General features: G+C 38.3%; 1 protein-coding gene across 5 annotated transcripts in view; it reads right to left on the bottom strand.

Annotated features, from left to right (window-relative positions):
- The window catches only part of Dock3 (dedicator of cytokinesis 3), a 401,182-nt gene that overhangs the window by 173,113 nt on the left and 208,472 nt on the right, over positions 1–19,597 (bottom strand). For all 5 annotated transcript variants that reach the window (XM_057766540.1, XM_057766539.1, XM_057766538.1 and 2 more), the window contains exons 8-9: positions 8,993–9,034; positions 7,437–7,591 (exon numbers count right to left, since the gene is read on the bottom strand). In XM_057766540.1, coding sequence (XP_057622523.1) covers positions 7,437–7,591; positions 8,993–9,034 — 197 coding nt within the window. The remainder of the gene's footprint in view (positions 1–7,436; positions 7,592–8,992; positions 9,035–19,597) is intronic.

Genomic DNA, 19,597 nt, shown 5'->3' on the forward strand with positions numbered 1-19,597 from the left:
CCCTAGTGGTGTAGAGAAAATACACCAAACAATGATACTCTTTTGTTGTTGCATCGAACCACTTGTTCATCCTGGCTGCCTAGAACCGAAATAATCACACAAAAACTATATTAATTAAATCACTGCTTGGCCCATTAGTTCTAGTTTCTTATTGGCTAACTCTTATATCTTAATTTAACCCATTTCTATCAATCTGTATATCACCACAAGGTCGTGGCTTACCAGCAAAGCTCTGGCTGTCTGACTCTGGCAGCAGCTCCATAGCATCTCCCGACTCTGCCCTTCTTTCTCCCAGCATTCAACCGAAGTTTCCCTGGCTACCTAAGTTCTGCCCTATCAACAAGCCAAGGCAATTTCTTTATTCATTAATGGTAATTGCAGCACATAGAGGGAAATCCCACATCATTTTGTGAATAAGGAAATTCACATACAAGGCAGATGCTTGTTTAACAAGCTTACGGGGGGGGGGGGTGATGGTAAGCAGAAAGTAGAGTGTGGAAATAAGAATTATGTGTAACCTTTAAGATTTCATGAAGTTTGTATTTGGGGGGTTTTTGTGGGTTCTATCACGCATCCTTCACTGTTTTTCCCTTTTGAAATGGGAATGTCTATCCCACCATTGTACTTGAAAGTACGTAACTTTTTCTTAAGTTTATGGCTGGAGAGGCATTTTGTCACAGGATGAATTCTTTTTCAAGTACCACCATATTCTGGTTTACATATTTAGATTATATTTTGGATTTTAGAATTGATGCTGGAACGAAGCAGGATTCTAATGGGACAAAGTAGCTGTATTATATATGTCAGAAAGACACTCATTTGGGGTGACAGGACAAAAGATTATGAACCATATGCTTGTGTCACTCTCAAATTGCATTGAAATTCTAAACCCTAATATATTGGGAGTTCAGAGGTAGTTATTTCATGAAGGTAGAACCCTTAAGAGTGAGGGCTGGAGAGACAGAGGAGTGGTTAAGAACAAAAAGGACCTGAATTCACTTGGCAGCACCCATATGGGGTATCTCACAACTGCCCATGCCCACAATCATACATATATACATAACTAAAATAAATATTTTAAAAATAAATGAGAGTAGTGAGAGGAGAAAGAGGGTAGGTTTCTCTTCCAGTCATATCAAAATATAGAAAGAAGACAGCTAAATATAAACTTGAAAGACTGCTATCACTAAGCACTGGGTCAGCTACCATTTTTACTTGAAATTCTAACTTTTAGAATTGTGAGAAATATAAGCATTTCAGTCTATGACTTTATGTCTGAATTAAGACATAACACTCATCCAATTACTAATAAATAAAGTGCCCATCTTAGAGGTGTGGGAAGCCCTTCTGTCAATGTGTTGCTTTTATTGGTTAAGGAATAAGAAACTGTTTTGGGCCTGCACAGGGAATATAGGTAGGCAGGGAAAGCTAGATTGAATTCTGGGAGAAAAGGGCAGAGTAGAGAGACGCGATGTAGCCCCGCCAAAGACCAGATGCTGGAACTTTAGCCAGTAAGCCACAACCACTTGGTGATACACAGATTAATAGAAATAGGTTAAATTAATATGTAAAAGTTAGCCAATAAAAAGCTAGAGGTAATGGGCCAAGCAGTGATTTGATTAATACAGTTTCCATGTAATTATTTTTTGTTTGCCTTTTGATTTTTAATTTTTTTTGATATTTATTGAGCTTTACATTTTTCTCTGTTCCCCTCTCTGTCTCTCCCACCTCCCTTTTAACCCTAACCCTAGGTCCCCATGCTCCCAATTTACTCAGAAGATCTTGACTTTTTCTGCTTTCTACTTTCCATGGAGATTAAATCTATGCAAGTCTCTCTTAGTGTCCTCAATGTTGTCTAAGTTCTCTGGGATTGTGATTTGTAGGCTGGTTTTCTTTGCTTTATGTTTAAAAATCACATAGGAGTGAGTACATATGATAATTGTCTTTCTGTGTCTGGCTTACCTCACTCAAAATAATGTTTTCTAGCTCCATCCATTTTCCTGCAAAATTCAAGATGTCACTATTTTTTTCTGCTGTGTAGTATTCCATTGTATAAATGTACCACATTTTCCTTACCCATTCTTCAGTTGAGGGGCATTTAGGTTGTTTCCAGGTTCTTGCTATGACAAAAAAAAATGCTGCTATGAACATAGTTGAGCACATGTCCGTGTGGCATGATTGAGCATCCTTTAGATATATGCCCAAAAGTGGTATTACTGAGTCTTGAGGAAGGTTGTTTCCTAATTTTCTGAGAAATCACCACACTGACATCAAAGGGCTTGTACCAGCTTGCATTCCCACCAGCAATGCAGAAGTGTTCCCTTTTTCCCACAACCCCTCCAGCATAAGTTGTCATCAGTGTTTTTGATCTTGGCCATTCTTATGGGTGTAAGATAGAATCTCAGAGTTGTATTGATTTGTATTTCTCTGATGATTAAGGATGTTGAACATTTCCTTAAATTTCTTTCAGCCATTTTAAATTCCTCTCTTGACAGTTCTCTGTTTAGGTCTATCCTCAATTTTTTTATTAGATTATGTGTTCTTTTGGTATCAAATTTCTTGAGTTTTTTTGTATATTTTGGAGATCAGACCTCTGTCTGATGTGGGGTTAATGAAGATCTTTTCCCATTGTATAGGTTGTCATTTTGTCTTATTGACTGTGTCTTTTGTTTTACAGAAGATTTTCAGTTTCAGGAGGTCCCATTTATTAATTGTTTCTCTCAGTGTCTGTGCTGCTGGGGTTATATTTAGGAAGTGGTTCCCTGTGCCAATGCGTTCAAGTGTATTTCCCACTTTCACTTCTGTAAGGTTTAGTGTGGCTGGCTTATGTTTAGGTCTTTGATCCATTTGGACTTGAGTTTTGTGCATAGTGATAGATATGGGTCTATTTTCATTCTTCTACATGTTGATATCCAGTTATGCCAGCACCACTGTGCTTTCTTTTTTCCATCTGATGTTTTTTGCTTCCTTGTCAAAGATCAGGTGTTCAAAGATGTGTGGATTGATATCTGGGTCTTCTATTCATTTCCATTGGTCCTCCTGTCTGTTCTTATGCCAATACCAGGCTGTTTTCAATACTGTAGCTCTGTAGTAGAGTTTGATGTCAGGGATTGTAATGCCTCCATAAGTTCTTTTATTGGACAGGATTGTTATGGCTATCTTGGGGTTTCTGCTTTTCCATATGAAGTTGAGTACCATTCATTCAAGGTCTTTGAAGAATTCTGCTGGGATTTTGTTGGGCATTGTATTGAATCTGTAGATTGCCTTTGCTAAGATTGCCATTTTAACTATGTTAATTTTACCTACCCAAGAGCATGGGAGAGCTTTCTACTTTCTGGTGTCTTCTTCAATTTCTTTCTTCAAAGATTTAAAGTTCTTGCCATACAAGTCTTCCAATTGTTTGGTTAGAGTTACTCCAAGATATTTTAAACTATTTGTGGTTATTGTGAAGGGTGTTGATTCTCTGATTTCTTACCCAGCCCTTTTATCATCTATGTATAGGAGGGCTACTGATTTTTTTTTTTGAGTTAATCTTGTATCCTGCTACATTGCTGAAAGTGTTTATGAGTTGTAGAAGTTCCTTGGTAGAATTTTTGGGATCACTTATGCAACATACGTCATAACATCAACAACATATCATCATATCATCAACAAACAGTGAGAGTTTGACTTCTTTTCTAATTTGTATCTCCTTGATCTCCTTTTGGTGTCTTATTGCTCTAGCTAGGACCTCAAGAACTATATTAAATAGATATGGAGAAAGTGGACAACCTTGTCTTGTTCTTGATTTCAGTGGAATCGCTGGGAGTTTCTATCTAGTTAGGTTGACCTTGGCTGTTGGCTTGCTGTATATTGCCTATATTATGTTTAGGTATGTTCATTGTATCCCTGCTCTCTCCAAGACCTTTATCATGAAGGGATGTTGTATTTTGTCAAAAGTTTTTTTGGCATCTAATGAGATGATCATATGATTTTTATTTTTCAGCTTGCTTATATGGTGGATTACATTGACAGATTGTCATATGCTGAACCATCCCTGCACTTGTGGGATGAAGCCGACTTGATCATGTTGGATGATGGTTCTGATGTGTTCTTGGATTTGATTTACTAGTATTTTATTTAGTATTTTTGCATCAATGTTCATGAGTGAGACTGGTCTGTTATTCTCTTTCTTAATAATGTCTTTCTGTGGTTTGGGTATCAGGGTAATTGTAGCCTCATAAAGAGTTTGGCAATGTTCCTTCTGTTTCTATTGTGTGGAATAATTTGAGGAGGATTGGTATTAGTTCTTCTTTGAAAGTCTTGTAGAATTCTGAGCTGAAACCATCTGATCCTGGGCTTTTTTTGGTGGGGAGACTTTTGATGACTGTTTCTATTTCTTCAGCAGTTATAGGTCTGTTTGATTTGCTTGTCTGGTCTTGATTTAATTTTGTTAAGTGATATTTATCCAGAAAGTTGTCCATTTCCTTTAAGCTTTCCAATTTTGTGGAGTACAGGTTTTCGAAATATGACCTGATAATTCTCTGTATTTCCTTTGTGTCTGTTGTTATGTCGCCCTTTTCATTTCTGATTTTGTTAATTTGTATATTTTCTCTCTGCCTTTTGGTTAGTTTGGATAAAAGTTTGTATATTTTGTTGATTTTTTCGAAGAACCAGCTCTTTGTCTCACTGATTCTTTGTATTGTTTCCTTTGTTTCTATTTTGTTGATTTCAGCTCTCACTTTGATTATTTCCTGCCGTCTAGTTTTCTGAGGTGAATTTGCTTCTTTTGTTTGTAAAGTTTTCAAATGTTCTGTTAATTCACTAGTGTGGGATTTTTCCAGCTTCTTTATGTAGGCATTTAGTGCTATGAACTTTCCTCTTAACACTGCTTTCACTGTGTCCCATAAATTTGGGTATGTTGTGTGGTCATTTTCATTGAATTTTAGGAAGTCTTTAATTTCTTTATTTCTTCCTTGACCCATTGATGATTCAGGTGAGCATTGTTTAATTTCCATGTGTTTGTGGGTTTTCTGGAATTAGTATTTCTGTTGACTTCTAGTTTTATACCATGGTTATCTGATAAGGTACACTGAGTTATTCCAATTTTTTATATTTGTTGAGGTTTATATTTGTTGAGTATGTGGTCAACTTTGAGAAGGTTCCATGAGGTGCCAAGAAGAAGGTATATTCTTTTCTGTTTGGATGGAATATTCTATAGATGTCTGTTAAGTCCATTTGAGTCATAACATCTGTTAGTTCTCATCTCTGTTCATTTTTTGTCTGACTTACCTGTCCAGTGGTGAGAGGGGAGTGTTGAAGTTTCCAACTATTAGTGTGTGGGGTTTAATGTATTATTTAAGCTTTAGAAGTGCTTCTTTCACATATGAAGGTGCCCTTGTATTTGGGGTATAGATGTTCAGTATTGAAATTTCCCCTTGATGGATTTTTCCTGTGACTAATATGAAATGACCTTCTTTGTCTCTTTTGACTGATTTTAGCTTGAAGTCTATTTTGTTGAATATTAGGATAGCTACACCCACTTGTTTCTTAGGTCCATTTGATTGGTATATTTTTCCCCAACCGTTTACTCTGAGACAATGTCTGTCTTTGAGATTGAGATGTGTTTACTGCATGCAGAAGAAGGATGAATTCTGTTTTTGTATCCAATCTGTTAGCCTGTACTTTTTTATAGGTGAGTTGAGTCCCTTTACATTAAGGGATATTAATGGCCAGCGACTGCTATCTCTGTTAATTTAGTTTTCATTGTTGGTGATGCTAATTTGTGCATTTTTTCTTATTTGGGGTTCTGTGTAATTATTTCAGGTCTAAGCTGGTCGGGTGGCTGGGAACCAACAAGTGCCCTCCCTCCTGTATCTTAGTAACCATAGATACTATCAATATTCATATGCCTTGATCAGTAGTGTATCTATTTATAGCTAAATGCAAGCAGTGCTTTCATTTATTTTTTGTCAAAATCAGAGCACTGTGGAGCATACAAACTAACTTTTTACTTCTTTTTATTTTATTTTATTTTGTTTTTGTTTCAAGACAAGGTGTCTCTGTATAACAATTTTGGTTTTGTAGATCAGGCTGGCCTCAAACTCACAGAGATCCACCTGCCTCTGCCTCCTGAGTGCTGAGATTAAAGGCATGCACCAAGACCGCCTGCCAAATTAACTTTTTCTTTCATATGGTTTTAACTTTTATGAAAAAATTTTTGTGTAACATATACTTCTAAAAGTAAATTAAAATAAAAGGACAAAAAAGCTCATTAAAGTACTTCAAAGAAAATTCTCAAGTAATATAAAATATCCCAAGATTTTTTTCTCTTGGCTTCATTTAGTAAATGACCACAGAGAAATGTCTGAATTCTCTAAAATAAATCTTGGCTACAAATGTCACCACATACTATCAGATCTTTGTGCCTGCTAGGTCAAAGTAAGCCTAGGGCCTCCTTAATTTTTCTCTACCCATGAAGTGAGAAAGTAATACAGTAGTTATTTAGGCCAAAACAGTCTACTATGTTTCAATTCATTGTGTTGCCCTTTTTTCAAACCAAAGCAAAAGCGAATGACAATGTTAGCCTTCCTTTCTGCTCAGAAGATACACTCCCTCTTGCAGGGCTACTATAGCACTGTGGACTGAAGCTGCCCTCAGATAAAACACTCACAGACTTTTTCTCTATATGCTCTCTCACACAAAACCAAAACAAGCCAAGACCAAGTGACTTCTGTCCTCTGGGGCTGGGCATCTTTGTTACATTCTCTTTGCCCATATGTTTCTCCTCTGTCTTTTCTCTAGCATTAAACACAATGTATTTTTCTGAGGTAGTGATAGTCAAAACTTACTCTGAGCTTCCAATATGGAATTAGGTATAGAAGAAAAAGAAGTTATTTATAGTTAGTTCTTTTCTGGAATATCCTTCCAAGGATCTCTGTTTAAAGCTTTATGCCCACCTGTTGATATTTCTGGAATGTGATAGGAAACTATAGGAGGTCAGATTTAGCTGGAGGAAGTAAGTGAATGAACCATGCCACTTCAGAGCATACTGAGACTCCAGCTCTTTCTCTGTTTCTTTCTGCTTCCTATTGCCATGTAGTGAGCAGTTTTACTTCGTCCTGTGTCCCCGTTGTGGTCTTCTACCTTACAACAAGCCTAAAAGCAATGAAGACAGCCACCCATGGAATGAAACCGTTGAGTCAGTGACTAAAATAAATATTTCTTCCTTGTAACTTGCCCATCTTAGATATGTTGTCAGAGTGATGGAAAGTTAACACAACATGGGGTGATTTGGATGACTTCAAGTGCTACTGGAACTGGAGCCAAAGTCCAAGCTAATAAGACAAAGCTAGTTTATCTTGTTTAATCACTTTGATACATTTACTCTGAAGGCCAGAGTTGCCTTCAGAGTAAATATAAATATATACCTCAGAAGAACCTCCTAGGACTCTTACCTTATCTGTTTGCCTTCCCTCATGTCATACAGAGAAAAGAAGACATCAGTATCTTCCCCAATGGTATTATAGGTGAAACTCTTTAGGCTGAAGAAGAAATGATGTGGTACTGGCATCCGACAGCTTTCCCCATGGCGTGGGCGCATTGTATCTACCTATTGAGGAAAGTAAAATGTTGTGATTTATATTTTAATTACTCATTATATTTATTATTAAGGAACAAAAAATTACTAAGTCTCATTATACTGACAAATGGGATTATTAAATAGGTAAAACTGAATGTTTTCTCTAGCAATATGGACTACTATAGCAGACTTGTACTGTTAGGTGGTAATAGTAACAATTCCAGATATCATTTTTATCTTTTCCCAAATGAATTCTTTTTAGTTCCTCAGTCTACTTTCTTTTAACTGTTCTTATATAAACTTCCACAGAAGAATGGAGATTGGCCAAAGGTCTTGGACGGCCAAAGCACTTCAGAATGAAAGTGTAACACAATCGAGGTTCTAAGGAGTAAATATGAGCTGAGTATGATAATATACATGCTATGAAAATGTCTTAAAGCCGGGCGGTGGTGGCGCACGCCTTTAATCCCAGCACTCGGGAGGCAGAGGGAGGTGGATCTCTGTGAGTTCGAGGCTAGCCTGGTCTAGAAGAGCTAGTTCCAGGACAGGAACCAAAAAAGCTACAGAGAAACCCTGTCTCGAAAATCCAAAAAAAAGAGAAAGAAAGAAAATGTCTTAAAGAAACCCATTATATCGGCCTGGCTATGGTGGTGCACGCCTTTAATCCCAGCACTCAGGAGGCAGATGCAGATGAATCCCTATGAGTTCAAGGCCAGCCTTGTCTAAAAAAAGAAAGAAAAGAAACCCATTATTTAATATATGTCCTAAAATTTTTAATTACAGTCCCAGTCCAGCTGGCCTTGAAGAGCTCCCAATAGATCAGTTCCACTGTCACAGTGGGTGGGTGCACGCCTCGTGGTCCTGATTTCCTTGCTCATGTTCTCCCTCCTTTTGCTCCTCATTTGGACCTTAAGAGCTCAGACCGTTGCTCCAATTTGGGTCTCTGTCTCTCTCTCGATCTGGACTCTCTGAACATGGCGGACAATGAAGGCTGATGAGAAGCCAAGGACAATGGCACTAGGTTTCGATCCTAATACATGAACTGGCTTTGTGGGAGCTTAGCCTGTTTTGATGCTCACCTTCCTGGGCCTGGATGGAAGTGGGAGGACCTTGGTCTTCCTGTAGGGCAGGGAATTTGGACTGCTCTTCAGTATCGAGAGGGAGGGGGAATGGACTGGGGGGAGGAGAAGAGGAGTGGGGATGGGGGAGGGGAGTGGGGGGAGGGGGCAATGTGTGGGAGGAGGGGAGGGAAATGGGAAACGGGGAGCAGTTGGAAATTTTAATTAAAAAAGAATAAAAAAAAAATTTTAATTACAAAGTGCACCTCCCAGAAGAAAATGGTGTTTGTCATTTCTTGGTGTTTCCACATGTATGATCTTATAAAAGAAAGACTTAAAGGACAAAAGTGTGAGGTTTGAGGAAGACACTTACTTGAGATGTGCTCTGCTGTACACTCTGTCGGCTAGATAAATGCTAAGGAAAGAAAGAAATAGAGAAAGATTTACTCTGTGGTGGAGGAAACTAACTCTTATTAAGTACCTCTCTAACCTAGGCAGTCTACTATGCCTATTATAATCATGATCTCACTTAAATCAGTGTTACTCATATTTTATAGAGACAACTAAAGCTCAAGAGTAAAGGACTGGTTTGCTGAAAGTTACATAAGAAGATGGTAAAGCCCGTATGTAAAGCCCTCTGTACGAAGGCCACATATAGGTGGTTGCCTGTTACCAGACTTCTGATTTGGCAGTCTCTCTCACTTTGTATAATTCTCTTTGCTGATGGATGAAGTTCCTTCAGGCTTTGTACAATGCAGCCCTTTAACAAAATCTCCCAAACATCTTTCTATGTTGTTCCTTATCACTGGCTGAAGTTATAAGATAAAGACTACAATTTAAGTTCTATCACATAGGCTGTGAACCTTTTTTTTTTTTTTGAGTACTTTGAAACAATAAATATCTAACAATATCCACAGTACCTGCTAGACAGTGAAATCAGCATTATTTCTTGGATCAGCTATCCAAAGCTCTATTTTTCTTTTGACAGTAAGTGGTAGGAATTCCAAAAGACATGTGAACAACTTCTAATTAAAGGCTGTGCTTGCTAATCCAGCATCATATTTCCTGTCTTGGAACCTCTGAATAGCTGGGAGGAAGATACAGGAAATAAGAAGGCTTCTGGAAATACAAGGGGTGACTCTTAAGCTCTGGCCCCATGTTGTCTCTGAGGCAACACACAGGGTTTGAGGCTGAAGAGGAATACAAAAGCTTTGAGATGAGGCTGTAAAGGAAGAAGCCCCCTCCTCCCCAGGTGGAACCAGTGGATTCAAATGCAATGCTGGGGTAGGCATCAGGAACTAGAATGTTTGTTCTAGGCTTCCAAGTCCTTTTCAAATTCTTAATATCTTTGAGTACTTAGCCAAGCTTAACATGTATGTCACAGTTCTGAGACAGAAACATTCCAACTGCTTTGCTCAAATGGAATCCAAGCAGGAACTGGAATATGATGTCAGTAAGGAGGGTGAGAGTATGTAAAGGGGCTTCAGCTCCTTCACTGTGGGGGCTCTTCCCCAACACCTAGGCTGTGAAATTTTTTAGAAAACTCAATCTTTCCAATAAAAATTTCCCTCCAATATAAAAGGTAAGAACCTGTTTCGCCAGAACGCTGGTTCAGGTGTGCGTGTGTGCATGTATACATAAAAGAGAGAGGTCAATACTGAGTGTCTTCTTCAGTTGTTCTCCACCTTCATCTGAGACAGGTTAGGGTTCTCTGTCAACTTGACACTTCCCAGCTGGCTAGACCTGCTGACCAGTGAACTTCAGGGATCCCCTAGGAAGTTCTTTTGAGGCTCAAATTACATAGTGGGAATTAGTATTCTATTGTAAGTTAGGAATTTAGGAATTTAATTACAGAAGCTAGTTCTGGTTTTGGATCTTAACTCATGTCTACTATATGGGTATTTTCTCATCTATAAAATTTGGGCTTAAATCAACTTCACAGAAATTTATGTGGGTTAACGCAATACAGTACCAATAATATTATAAAAGGATTAACTCAATATAGTACCTATCATATTAGAAATGGATAATTGCAATTATATCTAATATTCCTATTATTCCTTTAACTGATATTATTCTCACAAGTATATTATGGGGACAAGTCAATCATGCTGAAGAGTAAATCCTGTTCAAGAGCATCATGACGGGCCGGGCGGTGGTGGCGCACGCCTTTAATCCCAGCACTTGGGAGGCAGAGGCAGGTGAATCTCTGTGAGTTCGAGACCAGCCTGGTCTACAAGAGCTAGTTCCAGGACAGGCTCCAAAGCCACAGAGAAACCCTGTCTCGAAAAACCAAAAAAAAAAAAAAAAAAAAAAGAGCATCATGACATCACAAAATCACTAACGATTACTATGTGGTACTAGTAAACTCTTAATAATTGTTTCCACTCTAAAGGTATGCAGCAGAACTCATTCAGTGCTTCATATACCAAGATAAAAATTTCAGTTGAATTACTTCATTTCACTCAAATACATTTAACTATAATAACTAGTTAAAATTAAACATTAAATGTCATACATAATAAACTATGTACATTATTAGCAACATTAGATAATTACAATTGTCTATTAATGTCTGTTCCTGAAACTTTATTTTCCTATGATACATATTAAAGTAATAAAATCAAGTATCTAATAACTGGGTAAATTATTCACAGAATCTATATTCACAAAAGAAAACTTTACATACAAATTAGTTTTTAAAAACTTTAAGGGTTGGAAATATAACTCAATGATAGAGCACTTATCTAACATGCACAAAGTTCTTGGCTTAATTTCAATGAAAAAATAAACTTTACAAAACAAACAGGTTTGAAAAAACCTCCCTCAGCGGCAATCATCACTTGTATCAGGACTTTAATTCATTAATGCTTCCATATTTACTACTTAACTTTAGACTATGAGCTTTCAAGGAAGCAAACTATTATTCTATTTATCTTTTCATTCTAATAGTATAAATATGAAAATAACACTAAGAAATTATGAAATTCATAGACTTCATTACTCCTCCTGCCAATTTTTCTCTGGTTGAGATGTTTCCAGACCTTTACAATTTCTAGTCCATTTAGTCTATCAAATATACCAATATGAAAACAAACCTATGCATCTTTGGACACAGTATTAATAATATAACTGTTTGATGTATACACTTGAGACAGTGTTAACAATTGTGACTCTTGGGGCTGGAGAGATGATTCAGGGTCTAAGAGCTACTCGTCCAGAGGAACCAGGTTTAATTCTCAGCGACTCCATGGTAGCTCATAACTGCCTGCATGTAACTCCAGTTTCAGATGATCTGACACCCTCAACACAGACATGCGGGCAAAAAAACAATACACATAAAATAAAAAATAAATTATATATGTATATCTTAATTTTGATAAATAATACAGTCAAATGACTGGCTCCAGAAATGGTAGAACATTTATATATTAAGATATCAATTACATTTTAAATATAAGGGCCTTATTTTGAAATACATTAATTAGTACTAAAAAACAACAGGAAAAAACCAGGCGGTGGTGGCACAGGCCTTTAATCCCAGCACTTGGGAGACAGAGTCTGGGTGGATCTCTGTGAGTTCAAGGTCAGCCCAGTCTACAGGACAGGCTCCCAAACCATAGAGAAATCCTGTCTTGAAAAACCAAAAACCAGCCCGGCGATGGTGGCGCACGCCTTTAATCCCAGCACTTGGGAGGCAGAGGCATCTCTGTGAGTTCGAGACCAGCCTGGTCTACAGAGCTAGTTCCAGGACAGGCTCCAAAGCCACAGAGAAACCTTGTCTCGAAAACCCAAAAAAAAAAAAAAAAAAAAAAAGAAAAGAAAAGAAAAGAAAAGAAAAGAAAAGAAAAAAGAAAAACCAAAAACCAACCAACCAAGCAAGCAAACAAAAAACCAAAAGAAAAACAGAATTTCAAATTAATACAATGCTGTGTGAAAGGGTAAGAATGAAGTACCTATTACAATGCATTGAGCGACATGCAGAGCATGACACAGTTTGTAACTTCCACATGTATCCAGCTCATAAACATTAACACAATACTTTGCTGTTGCTTTAAAAAAAATGCTTTACTATCTTCTGCAGAACTGACTTTCTATTGTTGACAATGGGTTTAAGTTTGCTGGGGAAAGATGGAAAAGGAAGATACATAAGGGATTTCCTCAAACAATAAAAATTTAAATTCTGTGTATTAAAAGAATTTTAAATGATATATTTTTTCTATTGAAAAAGACAATGCACTAAATGCAACATAAATCATATTTATAAAGGTGTTTCTTAAAGAAAATGTTTGACAAGGAGTACTAAAATTAGAAAGTTTCAGGCTTAGAACCTGGAAACAAACTAGATCCCCTCCAATGAAGAAATGATAAAGAAAATGTGGTACATTAACACAATGGAGTATTGCTCAGTTGTAAAAACCAATGACATAATGAAATCTGCAGGCAAATGGATGGAACTAGAAAAAAAAAATCCTGAGTGAGGAAACCCAGACTAAGAAACATAAACACGCTATTTACTCACTCATAAGTGGATATTAGATGTAAAGCAAAGGATAACCAGACTACAATCCACAGCTCCAGAGAAGCACAGGTAACAAGAAAGACACTAAGAAGGACACATGGGAATTCCTGGGAAGGGGAATTAGATAAAATCTCCTGGGTAATATGTGGAGGGCGGTAAAGGAGAGGAGATGGGAGATGAGAACATGAGGGAACTAGATGGTCGAGGGGAGAGAGGGACAGAGTGGGAGAGCAATGAAAACAGTATCTTGATAGAGAGATAGGGAGAAACCTGGTGCTAGGAAAATTTCCAAGATTCCACAAGAGTGACCCCAGCTAAGACTCCTAGCAATAGTGGAGAGGGAGCCTGAACTGTAATCAGATTGGTGAATATCCCAACTATTATCATAGAGCCTTCATCCAGCAACTGATGGAACCAGAAGCAGTAAGAGGCCAAGTTCTGGAAATCCAATAAAAGAGAAAGGAGGGAATATATGAGCATGGGAAGTCAAGATCATGATGGAGAAATCTATAAGATAGCTGAACCAAACTCCTAGAAACTCATGAACTCTAGACCGACCACAGTTGAGTCTCCATGGGATTGAACTAGATCCTCCATATGTGAGAGACAGTAGTGAAGCTGGGATTATCTGCGTGGCCCCTGGCAGTAGGACCAGAATCTATCCCTGGTGCATGAGCTAGCTTGTTGGAGCCCATTCGCTATGGTGGGATGCCATGCTCAGCCTTAATGTAGTGGGGAGGGGTTTAGTCCTGCCCCAGCTTAATTTGCCAGACTTGGTTCACTCCCAGTGGGAGCCCTTATCCAATGGATGGGCTGGGGGAGGTGAGGGAGGAGCTGGAAGAGGGTTGGGAGGGAGAACTGTGTTTAGAATGTAAAATGAAATTTAAAAAAAAAAATAAAATGGAAGTTTCTGGCTTAGATTTTATAATCTCTAATTTTCTTTAAAGTTTAATGTAAAAGGACTTTCTGAACCCCAGTGATCCTTGATAACTTTTAAGATTTAGTAAAAGCCGGGCGGTGGTGGCGCACGCCTTTAATCCCAGCACTTGGGAGGCAGAGGCAGGCGGATCTCTGTGAGTTCGAGACCAGCCTGGTCTACAAGAGCTAGTGCCAGGACAGGCTCCAAAACCACAGAGAAACCCTGTCTCGAAAAACCAAAAAAAAAAAAAAAAAAAAAAAAAGATTTAGTAAAAATGTATGAATTATTGTCCATTTCCTTTGCATAAAAATTTGTTCTTTTAATTTTTATTATTTGTGTGTATACGTACTTTGTCTGCATGTATGTGTATGCCTTGGTACTTACAGTGAGCAGGAAATGGTGTCAGAACCCCTGGGACTAGTGTTACAGATAGTTGTTATTTGCCATGTGGGTGTTGGATTCAAACCCAGGAAGAACAGCCAAGGATCTTAAATGCTGAGTAGTTTCCCCAGCACCACAAAAGATGTATTTCTTGGGGTGGAGAGAGAGGGAGAGAGAGAATATATATGTATCTTATGTGTATCTACATGCTAATGAATCCAGGTGCTCATGTAGGCCAGAGGAAGGCATGAGATCCTTTGTAACTGGAGTTACAAGCATTTGTGTGCTGCCCAACAAGGGGACGGAGAACAACTAGAACTTCAGCAAGTGCAGTAGAGTATGCCCTCTTACACACTCCAGGCCCACATAACTTATATTTCTATATATGAGCTAACATAAATATCTAAAGTAGTAACTTGTAAACTCTCAATCAGTTTTTCTTCCTTATAGCTAGTTCTTTTTTTGTTGGTTTGTGTTTTTAAGACAAGGTCTTGCCAGGCAGTGGTGGCGCACGCCTTTAATCCCAGCACTCGGGAGGCAGAGGCAGGCGGATCAGCCTGGTCTACAAGAGCTAGTTCCAGGATAGGCTCCAAAACCACAGAGAAACCCTGTCTCGAAAAACCAAAAAAAAAAAAAAAAAAAAAAAAAAGACAACGTCTTGTATATATGTATACTCTATATACTCTGCTTGTCCACCATGCTAGCTTAGAACTCACAAAGAACTGCCTGCCTCTGTCTCAGGAGTGTTGGGATTAAAGGTGTGTGCCATCCCCTATGCCCAGTTTATTATATAGCTGCTTCCTTCAATGTAAAAATAAATGTACAACACAAAAGAAAATAGAATAGAAAATAAAAGTCTTGAATTTAAGCTTTTATGATAAATCAGTATTCTGGCAAAAAATAATAAAAGTAATGCATGTATTTTAAAAGCTAAATATCTTTAAGGCTTATAATAAAAATTACTGTTTTTTTCCCATCTGTGCTGCTTCATAGAGATAAGTAGTTTTAATTCCTTACTGTGTTTTTCTCCAGAACTTATCAAATACTTCTAATTGTTATATTTATACTGTTTTTTCTAATTCCAATTTTAAAATTATCTAATGGCTGTTTATTATAACAGTTTATAAGATTTAAATTCTTGAATACATCTTCCATTCATCTATCTTCCCCTCAAAACTTTTGGTTATGACTATTCATAACAGTCAGATTGCCGAATATCTTAAATGTCACCCAGCAACTCCTGGAAACAGAGGCAGAGACCCTCAATGGAGCACTGGGCTGAGCTCCCAAAGTTCAGTTGAAGAGTGGGAAGAGTGAGAATATGAACAAAGAGGTCAAGACCATAATGGGGACACCCACTCAAACAGTGTACCTGAGCTAATGAGAGCTCACCAACTCCAACCAGACAAGGAAGGAGCCACATCGATACAAACTAGTCCCTCTGAATATGAATGACAGTTGTATGACTGGGGAAGACTGTGGAGCCACTGGAAGTAGCACCAGGATTTATCCCTACTGCTTGTACTGGCCTTATTGGGATGGATACCTTGCTCAGCCTAGACAGAGTAGGGAGGGCACTAGACCTTCCCCAAAGCAATGTGCCTTACCCTCTCTGTGGAATGGATGGGGAGTAGGGAAGGGGAAAAGTGGAGGGGATAGGTGGTGGTGGTGGGAGAGAGAGGGAACTGGGTTTGGTATGTGAAATGAAAAAAGATAATTTGTCTCTATCTCCATCCATCGCTAGATGAAGGTTCTATGGTGATATGCAAGATATTCATCAGTATGGTTATAGGATAGGTTCATTTCAGGTTCCCTATCCTCAGGTGCCCCAAGGAACTAACTGGGGACATTGCCCAACATGGCGGACAATGAGAGCTGACGAGAGGCCAAGGAGAATGGCACAGGGTTTTGATCCTACTTCATGTTCTGGCTTTGTGGGAGCCTAGACAGTTTGGATGGTCACCTTCCTAGACCTGGATGGAGGGAGGTGGACCTTGGACTTTCCACAGGGCAGGGAACCCTGACTGCTCTTGGGACTGGAGAGGGAGGAGAAGAGGAGTGGGGGGAGGGGGAGAGGGGTAGGAGGAGGGGGAGGGAAATGGGAGGCGAAGAGGAAGTGGGAAAAAAATTTTTTTTCAATAAAAAAAAGATAATTTGTTTTCTTTTTAAAAAAATAAAATAAAATTTTAAAATGTAAAAAATATAACCTAAACATTGTTCAAGTTAATTCTTTTTTCATATTTTATCATAGATATATAATTATTTTTCTTTAAATTATGGGCATTCTTTTTTAATTGATTATTATTGAGTTCTACATTTTTCTCTGCTCCCCTCCCTGACACTCCCCTCCCCATCAACCCTCCCCCAAGGTCCCCATGCTCCCAATTCACTCAGGAGATCTTGTCTTTTTCTACTTCCCATGTAGATTAGATCTATGTGTGTCTCTCTTAGGGTCCTCATTGTTGTGTAAGTTCTTTGAGATTGTGATTTGTAGGCTGGTTTTCTTTGTTTTATGTTTAAAAACCACCTATGAGTGACTACATGTGATAACTGTCTTTCTATGTCTGGGTTACCTCACTCAAAATAATGTTTTCTAGCTCCATCCATTTTCCTGCAAAATTCAAGATGTCACTATTTTTTTCTGCTGTGTAGTACTCCATTGTGTAAATGTCCCACATTTTCCTTATCCATTTTTTGGTAGAGGGGCATTGAGGTTGTTTCCAGGTTCTGGTTATGACAAAAAATGCTGCTATGAACATAGTTGAGCACATGTCCTTGTGGCACAATTGAGCATCCTTTAAATGTATACCCAAAAGTGGTATTATTGAGTCTTGAGGAAGGTTGTTTCCTAATTTTCTGAGAAATCGCCACACTGACATCAAAGGGCTTGTACCAGCTTGCATTCCCACCAACAATGCAGAAGTGTTCCCTTTTTCCCACAACCTCTCCGGCATAAGTTATTATCATTATTTTTTTATCTTGGCCATTTTTATAGGTGTAAGATGGAATCTCAGAGTTGTTTTGATTTGCAAATTATGGTCATTCCTAGTTATCAGTCAGAAATTTGTTTTAAGCCTCCTCACAGATAGCAAAACTGTATGGTACAGGCAGGATGGTACAGCCTATATACATTCTGCTCTTAAACTCATCTCTCAACTGCTTAAAATATCAGCTACAATATAAATGTTAAATAATGAGTGTCTCTACCATCCTGTTTAGGAATAGCTTCTTAGTTTATTTATTTGTTTGGTTTTTTTTTTTTTTGTGAACTTGACACAAACTAGAGCTATCTGAAAAGAGGAAACCACAAATAAAAAATAGCCTGTAGGCAAGCCTGTGGAACATTCTCTTAATTAGTGATTGAAGTGAGAAGGCCCATCCCTGTGCAGGTCCTGGGGTGTGTAAGAAAGCAGGTTGAGCCTGCCATGAGGAAATGAGCCAGCAAGCAGCATTCCTGCATGGCCTTTGCTTCAGTTTCTGTCTTAAAGTTCTGAAACACCCAGATAAATCCAGACATATCTAGCTGGAAGAGAAGAGTCAAAAATCTAGGTTAGCCAGTTCGGTGACTCTGTTTCAGGTACTAGCTGAAGATAAAGTTAGATTATAATCTTGAGAAACAGGGAGTTACCCCCTTGTGATTATTACTGGTATTTTCGGAATTTTTCAGTGATCACTGGTATTTTCAGAATTTTCCAATGATGCCCTCCCTACCCCCTTTGGATTACTGGGTTGTGGTTTCTTCCCTTAAATACCCCTTCTCCCAGCTACTCAGGGTCTCTACCCCAGCGTGGGAAATCAGTTTCAGCCCCAGTGCACTGGTCCCTGTCCTGTCAATAAACCTCGTGTGATTGCAGCAAGGATGGTCTCTCGCGAGTTCCTGGGGGGGGTCGTGTTATCCCAAGACTTGAGTGAGAGTCTCCCCTCTCTGGAGGTCTTTCAGTTCCTGCCTTGAGTTTTTGCCTTGACTTCCTTTGATGATGGACTGTTATGTGGAAGGGGAAACAAAACAAACTTCTTTGTCTCCAAATTGCATTGGGTCATGGTGCTTTATCACAGCAGTAGAAATCTTAGCTAAGACACGTTGTTTGGAATAATGACATGTTTAAAACAGACATAATCTTTTGAATATTTTCCAAGTTGATAAAATCCTCAGATGTGGAAGCTACAGATAGGGAGCACCAACTGTCAAGGGTCTTTTCCTATGTACTCCATAGTTCTAGAAAATACCTTTCAATTGCAAGCTCTAAAAAATTAAGGTTATCAGATAATTTAGTTTTTCTTCTACAGATAACCTTCCTGGTTACTTTCTTTTCATCTAATGTGGAGCAGTTCTCAGTAGTTTTTCTGTTAAATACTTGTACAAATGCTACATTGGAACTTTCCTGTACTGGTCACATCACAATTCTTTGTCCATTTCATTTGGGTCAGGTTCCATTTGGGTGACACACAGTGCCTTTGATCTCCTCCTTTCCTTCCCTCCTCCACCCCTTGTCTACTCCTTCATTTTGAAGGAATAATTTATTCTTCAGTATTATTTTGAAAAGGGTCTCCCTCTGTCATGTCTGTTTTTTTCCTTCTGAAAGTCCATTAATCATACTGAGATTGAAACGCTCATCTTTGTAACTTCTCTCTTTTACTTATATTGTCTTACAATTTCTTTTCTATGATTTTAAAACATGTAGGCATATGTGTCTTCATGACTGCAGGTTCCTACGGAGGCCAGAGGCATCAAATATCTGGGAGCTGGAGTTACAAATCACTATTAGCCACCCTGGCAGGTGCCAAGAATAAAAACTGAGTCCTCTGGAAGAGTAGTAAATGCTCTTAACCATTAAGCCACCTACCTTATCCTTTTGCATCTTATTTTGATGCTGTTTTCAAATTCATGTCCTTTTCTACTATAATTATAATTGTTTTGTGGGTGTGCATTGTTTATATCCTATTGCGTCTATTATTGTTGCCTATATATACATGGGACTAGAACTGACCACTTGAGTATGGGCAACCTGTTGAGGGCTCAATTCTCATTTCCTCGATGGTTATCAACTGCCTATAGCTTCTAAAATAGGGGCAGAAGTTTTTGTGTTCTATACCCAACCATGCTGGTATGTTGATTTGTACAGTCTTGTGTAAGTCTTTTATAAGTAATCATAGCT

The sequence above is a fragment of the Chionomys nivalis genome, chromosome 4, assembly GCF_950005125.1.
Source record: "Chionomys nivalis chromosome 4, mChiNiv1.1, whole genome shotgun sequence".
In the NCBI taxonomy this organism is placed as follows: domain Eukaryota; kingdom Metazoa; phylum Chordata; class Mammalia; order Rodentia; family Cricetidae; genus Chionomys; species Chionomys nivalis.